Source organism: Myotis brandtii, unplaced genomic scaffold, assembly GCF_000412655.1.
Source record: "Myotis brandtii unplaced genomic scaffold, ASM41265v1 scaffold1609, whole genome shotgun sequence".
Lineage (NCBI taxonomy): Eukaryota > Metazoa > Chordata > Mammalia > Chiroptera > Vespertilionidae > Myotis > Myotis brandtii.
In genome coordinates, this window is record NW_005355879.1 from 48,081 (window position 1) to 56,645 (window position 8,565).

An 8,565-nucleotide genomic window follows, 5' to 3' on the forward strand; every position below is an offset into this window, starting at 1 on the left:
AGCTGATTTCTTAATAGAACCCGTGAAGCACGCGGTGGAATCTTCAGGCAGCAGAGTGTGAGATGGAGAACCTCCCCCTGGGTCCCATGTTCAAGGACGTGGCTCTGTCATCAGGTTGTGCCAACACTTTATTGACCTTTAAACTTTTAAACAAAAAAGTTATAACCAGGAGGATTAGATATAGTGATGTTTGCAGTGTCTCCCACATAAGTGCTTTACTCACCCACCTGCTTCCAGAATGTGGCCAACTCTCTCCTCATTCATTTATCAGTTCAGATCAGAAACCTGCAAGAAAATGCTCATAGTGCCTAACAAGTTGCTTTCACAGAGTAGGTGCCACATGTATGTTCCTTTGGTATATGGAGTTACTGAACATAACACAATAGGAACATTTTGATTTTTGTCACTTAAGTGGAGAGGATTTCAAAATCAATGCCTATCTTTTGTCGGGGAGGAGAGAAGCACAAGTTCTTACCTGGGGAGCTGTCTCCACACCAATCTTCACAGGTGTCCCCAGAGACAAATGAGAATGGAAGACTTCTCAATAATGCAATTACATTTTAATGCAGGCAGTTCAACAGGATCTAACAGAGTGCATTTCAGTATGTCTCCTCCAGAAATTGCTGAGCTGAGGCTTGCAACGTGGACAGTGCACAAAGCAAAATCTTATGGTGTCAGCTCTCATGAAATCCAACCCTTCCTCTCTGGGTTCAGGGTGAAGGAGCTGGCTCTGCAAGATTCAGAGGCTGACAGTGTGCCATCTGAGCTACCCCCACCAAATGCCAGGTTGCTCTTTGCCCCCACAGGCCCTACTATGACACTACAATGTGTGTGAAACTACCAGGCCAGATACTGGTAGGAGAGTAAGACTGTGTAGACAATACTTTCTTTCTTCTCTTCTCATTTTCAATAAGAGCAAGATTTTAGGAAAGATATAGATGAGATCTGATTTATAGAATCTGATGTATTTTCTTACACATATGCAGAACAGAATATCACATGTATGGAGTGACTAAAACTGTTAGAACTCTCCTTTTTTAGTGTAAGCACTGCCATCTCCACTGACCATTCTGAAGCTTCAGATAAGCATCCTAAATATGATCCAATATGGGCACTTCTTAGTTTCACTTTTTTTTAAAAAAAAGTTATTTTGATTGATTTGAGAGAGAGAAAGGGAAAGGGAGAGAAAGATAGAAACATCAATGATGAGAATCATTGATTGGCTGACTCCTGCACCCCCCCCCCCCCACCGGGGATCAAGCCCACAACCTAGGCTTGTGCCCTGACCGGGAATCTTACAGTGACCTCCTGGTTCGTGGGTAGACACTCAACCATGGAGCCATACCGGCTGGGCTTAGTCTCACTTTTATAAAGAAGAACACGGAGGCTCAATATGGCTGAATTAGATAAAATTTAAACCCAGAGACTCTTCACTCCAATGTGCTCACTCCCCCACATTAACTCTTGCTCTACCATCCTCAGAAAAGAAAGGGGAATTCATAGAAGTGATATTTTGAATATCAAAGCCACTGTGTGAAACAACTAACAAGGGAAGTTTGACACTATCTCTATCTTGTCCTCATCACATTAATCCTTGCTTACCACATTAGTTTCAGTGTGGAGGCAACAAGAGTAACTCTAATCAGAGGAGCAGAGACAGGTGTAACTGGTGTCCAGAGAGAAAGAAGAGCTTGAGTGCTCCTTCAGTCCATGGATCAGCACAACACAGGTTTGCATATATTTTTTTCTGCCCTTTCTAGGAGTCTCGTCCCTCCTAGACTATTAATTTTCAATGTTATCTCCTGGGTTAAAGTCATTATGATCATTTATTACTCTTTCTCTAAAGCCAAAGGCCAATGAAACTATTCTGTCACTATCAATAGAGTGGGCCCCTTGGGCCCAAGTAGTGTCTGTTTCTCACTAAAGTTGATTACAACAAAAGAGTGGGATCCTTCTGTGCCCAGTACCTGAAGTCAGACTCCTAGTCCTCTCTCTCCTTCAGCCATCACCTGCACTCAGTCACTCAGAAAATTCCAGGGCCTCTACCCCCAAGCCTTGTATCTTAAACTAGTTTCTTAACCTCTCCAGGATGTTTCTCCAGCTGTCGAGAGTGCTTTCCTACCAGATAACCAAGCATTGTTCTGCTCTTCCTTGACTCTGTGCTTTTATCCTTGCTGTGTTACATGAAGTAATGAATGTAAATTTTCTTACGTTCTTTGGGATAAGGTACAAGGAAAGGGGTTCAGGAGCTCTGGTGTCAGTCTTCATCTCTGTGTTTTTCCCTGGGTAATGGAGTGAGGTGCTGGCAATGATGATAGAAGCAGCCTAGCATAGTGGCTCAGAGAGATAACAATGGGGCCAAACTAACAGGGTTGAGATCCTGACTGCATTACTTACCTACGATGTGACCTTGGACAGACTTTTTCATCTTTCGTGCTCTTTTTCTGTATATATAAAGAGCAGTAAATAATAGTACTTACTTGGTAGGGTTTTGAATTCTTCCTGTGCTCAATTTTGGGGGGACTGAAACTAACAAGTGTGACAAAGATATGGAGAAATTGGGACTTTTGTGCACTAGTGATAGGATTGTAAAATAGTGTAGCTACTGTTATAATCAATATGAGAATTCCACACAAAAAAAGTACACCTATCTTATTACTCAGCTATCCCACTTCTGGGAATATATTCACAGGAATTGAAATCAGGACCTTGAATAGCTTCCTTCACTCTCATGTTCATTGCAGCCTTATTCACAATAGCCAAGAAGTGGAAGCAACCTAAGTGTCTCTCAACAGATGACTTGATCAAGAAAATGTGGTCTACTGAATATATATATGAATAATATTCAGTATTTGCAAAAGAGGAAAATCCTGCCATATGTGACAATATAGGTGAAACTTCAGGACATTATGCTAAATAAATAAGCCAGTCACCAAAGGACAAAGAATGTATGATTCCATTTAAATGAGGTATCTAAAGTAATGATACTCATAGAAGCTGAGGATAGAGTGGTACTTACTGGGAGCTGGGGAGGGGGAAGCATAATGATTTGCTCAAAGGGCAAAGTATGTCTGTTATGCAAGATGAAAAAGTTCCAGAGATCTGTTGTACAACATTGTACTTATAGATAACAATACTGTGCTAAACACAAATATTTGCTAAGATTCATTATTTTTAATTTTATTTTTTATTGAATTTATTAGGGTTATGTTAGTTAATAAAATTATATAAGTTTTTGGTGTGCAAATCTAAAATACATTATCTATATATTGTATTGTGTGGTCACTATCCCACGTTGTGTCTCTATGTCTTTTTCCATCATCATTTATCTCCCATTAACCCTCTCTAGGTTCCCCTATCCACATTTCCTTCTGGGAATGACTATATTGTTTTGTCTATGAAATTTTTTTTTTTTTTGCTGAATTCCTTTACCTGTTTTACCCAGCCTCCCTACTGCCTCTCCTCTGACAGCTATGAGTCTGTTTCTATTTTGTTTGTTAGTTTATTTTGTTCATTAGAATCCACCTTTAAGTGGAATCTTATGATATGTGTTTTCTCTGATTGAATTATTTTACTTACAATAATATTCTCCAGGTCCATCCATGCTGTTGCAAAAGGTAAGATTTCTTTCTTTTTTATGGCTAAGTAGTATTCTATTGTGTGTGACATAGCTTTTTTTATCCACTCATCTACTAATGGGTACTTGGGCTGCTTCCAAATCTTGGCTATTGTAAATAGTGCTATAATAAAAAGAGAGGTGCATATATTCTTTCAAATGAGTGTATCAGAGAATGTATGCACTCCTATGTTCATAGTAGCACAATTTACAATAACTAAGATCAGTAGATGCCCATCAGTTAATGAGTGGATAAAAAAGCCATGGTACATTTATACCATGGAATACTATGCAGCAGTAGAAAAAAAGAATTTCTTACCCTTTGAGATAGCATGGAGGGACCTGGACAGTATCATGCTAAGTGAAGTAAGTCAGTCAGAGAAAGACAAGTATCACATGATCTCACTCATATGTGGAATATAATTAACAAAATAAACTGATGAACGTAGTGGATCCAGAGACATGGAAGCATAGAATAGAGTGCAGAATCTTGGAGGGAAGAAGGGAGAATGTGCGTGGGTGGGAGGTAATCAACTGAAGATTTTGTATGCATATATGCATAACCTATGGACACAGACAATAGGGTGGTGAAGGCCTGGGGTGGGGGGTAGTGGCGGGCTAGATGGTGTCAATGGGGGGAAAAATGAGACATATGTAAGACTTTCAACAATAAAGATTTATTTAAAAAAATTAGTGTTTCAGGTTTCTTCAGATAAATTCCTGGAAGTGAAATCTTGGGTCATGAAGCAGTTCCATTTTTAATTTTTTGAGCTTACTCCATACTGCTTTTCAAAATGGCTGCATTAATCTGCATTCCCTTCAAAAGTGCACAAGGGTTTGCCTTTATCCACATCTTCACCAAAATGTGTTATTTGTTGATTTATTGATAATAGCCATTCTGACCGGGGTGAGGTGATATCCCACTGTGGTTTTAATTTGCATTTCTCTGGTGATTAGTAATGTTGAGTATCTTTTCATATATCTAATGGCCATGCTTGTCCTCTTTGGAGAAGTGCCTGTTCAGGTCCTTTGCTTATTTCTTAACTGGATTGTTTGATTGGTGTTGAGTTTTATAAGTTCTTTACAAATTTTGGATATTAACCTCTTATCAGATGTATACACAAATAAGTTCTCTTATTCAGTGGGTTGTCTTTACCTTTTGCTGATGATTTCCTTTGTTGTCCAAAACTTTTAAGTTTTATATAGTCACATTTACTTTTCTCTTTTGTTTCCCTTGCCCTAGGAGATATATCAGAAAATATAATGCTATGAGAAATGTCCAAGATATTACTGCCTATGTTTTCTTCTAGGATTGTTGTGGTTTCAGGTCTAACATTTAGATCTTTGATCCATTTTGAGTTTATTCTTGTGCGGGGTATAAAGGTGGCATACTTTCTTTTTCTTTCTTTTTTTTTTTTTTTTGCAATGTACCTGTCCAATTTCCCCATTGACAACAACAATCCACATGGAGATAAGAGACCAGGAGAAGTGTTAGGGCAGTGTGCAGTTTAATAAAGAGTATCACTGAGATCCAGAAGTGTAGGAAACAGAACAAGATCAGGGTTCACTACAGCAAGTTCTGTCTATGCCAGGTCTGCTGAACCCAGGGGACATTCATGAGCAGGGACTATGTCAGTCCTCTTGACCACCCACACTGCTTCTACAGAGCTCACAAAACATGAACTGCTTTATTGCTGATCATCATTACTTTTTTCTTTGCATCCATCCACATGTTTCTCCTGCTGTAGGACCAACCCACTCAACACTGCCTTGTGTTCAGGGCTGCTTCAAAGAGGCACACATTGCCACTGGTTCCAGTCACAGGGCAAGCGGACATGGTGCAGATTATGACTGGCTTTCTGTATGATATTGTTGGCTTTGTCTGTATGGTTATATACAGGAAAGCCAAGTTTATCCAAAGCCTGAGTAGTGGCAAACAACATATGGGATATTAGACCCTGGCCCCGGTACTCAGGCAGGGTGGCCCCCATTCGTATCTCTCCTGTCTGGTCCATCAGGTTCCAGCACACAGGGGTTCCCTCAGGTCCCAGAAGACAGAAGGAGGGGAAGGTCTGAATACAGCGCTTGATGAATCTCTGGCTTCTCTCATTGCCACCGAAATGCCAGAATTTATCCACCAGGGTAGCATGGGTAACATCCAGGGAGGAGAGTTTAAACAGCTCTTCATTACTGTTAGAAAAGAGAGATGAACAGCCTGTAATATCACACACACTGTGTAGGATTATATTTATTTTCCTCAAAATTGTCTCTGGGTAATGCATCTATAGCCAGCATGCATGGATGCATAATCTGACTTAGCTGCCCGATCTTTAGCGGGCAACATAATGTCTCTCTGTCTCCATTTATTTCTTCATAAAATAGGGATATTAAGAGCATCCTTAGTAAAAGCAGTTCTGAGAGGGAAGTTCATAGCATTATAGGCCTACCTCAAAAAAAAAACCCCAGAAAAATTAATAATAAGCTATTTAACCTTACACATTAAAGAATTAGAAAGAGAACAACAAAAAAAGCCCCAAAGCAAGTAAAAGGAAGAAAGTAATGAAGATTAGAGCAGAAATAAATGACATAGAGACCACACACACACACACACACACACACACACACACACCCACACACCCCCCACAAAAATAATCAATGAAATCAAGAGCTGGTTCTTTCAAAAGATAAACAAGATTGATGAACCTTTAGCCAGACTCACCAAGACACAAAGAGAGAGGACTCAAATAAATAAAATAACAAATGCAAGTGGTGAAATAACAACTGACATCACAGAAATACAAAGAATGGTAAGAAAATACTATGAACAACTATATGCCAACAAGCTGGACAATGTGAATGAAATGGAAAAATTCATAGAAAAGAAAACAGTCTTCCAAAACTGAATAAGGAAGAAGAAAATCTGAATAAGCCAATAACTACTAATGAAATAAAAGCAGTAATAAAAAATCTCCCAGCAAACAAAAGCCCTAGTTTGGATAGCTTCACAAGGGAGTTTTACCAAACATTCAAAGAAGAACTAACACCTACCCTACTCAAACTATTCCAAAAAAATCCAAGAAGAAGGAACACTTACAACCTCTTTTTATGAGGCCAGCATTATCCTAATTCCAGATAAAGACACTACAAAGAAAGAGATTATAGGTCAATATCCCTGATGAACACAGATGGTAAAATACTCAACAAAATTCTAACAAGTTGGATGCAGCATTACATTAGAAAGATCATACACCATGACCAAGTGGGATTTATTCCAGGGATACAAGGATGGTACAATATCCGCAAATCAATAAACCTGACACATCACATAAATAACCAGAGAGACAAAAATCACATAATCATATCAATTGATGCAGAAAAGGCATTTGACAAAATCCAACACCCTTTCCTGATAAAAACCCTCAGCAAAATGGGAATAGAGGGGTCATACCTCAACATAATAAAAGCCTTATTTGACAAACCTACAGCCAACATCATACTCAAAACTAAAACCATTTCCCCTAAGAACAGGAACAAGACAGGAATGCCCACTTTCACCACTCCTGTTTGACATAGTACTGGAAGTGCTAGTCATAGAGAACAGACAAGAAGAAAAAATAAAAGGCATCCAAATTGGAAAATAATAAATAAAATTGTCATTATTTGAAGATGACATAATACTGTACATAGAAAACCCTAAAGACTATATCAAAAAACTACTAGACTTAATAAATAAATTCAGCATGTAGCAGGATACAAAATTAACACCCAGAAATCTATGGATTTTTTATACACCAATAATGAACTCACAGAAAGAGAAACTAAAAAAAAAAATCCCATTTACCATTGCAACAAAAAAGTTAAGATACCTAGAAATAAACTTAACCAAGGAGGTAAAGGACCTGTTCTCAGAATATTACAGGACTCTGAAAAAAGAGATGGAGGAAGACATAAACAAATGAAAGAATATACCATGTTCATGGATTGGTAGAATCAACATTAAAATGTCTATACTACCCAAATCCATCTAAAGATTCAATGCACTCCCCTTAAAAATTCCAATGGCATATTTCATAGACCTAGAACAAACTCTCCAAAAATTCATCTGGAATAAAAAAAAGACTCCAAATAGCTGCAGCAATCTTGAGAAAGAAGAACAAAGTTGGAGGGATCACAATACCAGATATCAAGCTATATTACAAAACCACTGTCCTCAAAACTGCCTGGTACTGGCACAAGAACAGACATACAGATACCATTGGAACAGAACAGAGAACCCAGAAGTCAACTCAAGCCTTTATGTTCAATTAATATTTGACAAAGGAGGCAAGAGCATACAACAGGTTCAAGACAATCTCTTCAATAAATGGTGTTGGGAAAATTGGACAGATACATGCAAAAAAAATGACACTAGATCACCAACTTACATCATACACACAAACAAAAAAAACCTCAAAATGGATAAAGGACTTAAATGTAAGACAGGAAACCATAAAAATCTTAGAAGAATCCATAGGCAGCAAAATAGCAGACATGTTGTGGCAATATCTTTACTGATACAGCTCCTAGGACAATGGAAACTAAGGAGAAAATAAACAAATGGGACTATATAAAAATAAAAAGCTTCTGCACAGCAAAAGAAACCATAAACAAAACAACAAGAAAGCCCACTGCATGGGAAAACATATTTGCCAATATTATCTCCGATAAGGGTTTAATCTCCAAACTTTATAGGGAACTCATACAACTTAACAAAAGAAAGATAAACAATCCAATCAAAAAATGGGCAAAGTACCTAAATAGACACTTTTTGAAAGAGGACATACAGAAGGCCAAGAGACATATGAAAATATGCTCAAAGTCACTAATCATCTGAGAGATACAAATCAAAACAACAATGAGGTACCATCTGACACCTGTCAGAATGGCTATCATCAACAAATCAACAAATG

At 38.2% G+C, this 8,565-nt stretch overlaps 1 protein-coding gene across 1 annotated transcript in view; it reads right to left on the bottom strand.

The window, feature by feature from the left end:
• Positions 1-5,012: 5,012 nt before the first annotated feature.
• Positions 5,013-8,565, bottom strand: part of LOC102251191 (glycine N-phenylacetyltransferase-like) — an 8,206-nt gene continuing 4,653 nt past the window's right edge. The window contains exon 3 of the mRNA XM_014536333.1: positions 5,013-5,806. Coding sequence (XP_014391819.1) covers positions 5,404-5,806 — 403 coding nt within the window. The 3' untranslated portion in view covers positions 5,013-5,403. The remainder of the gene's footprint in view (positions 5,807-8,565) is intronic.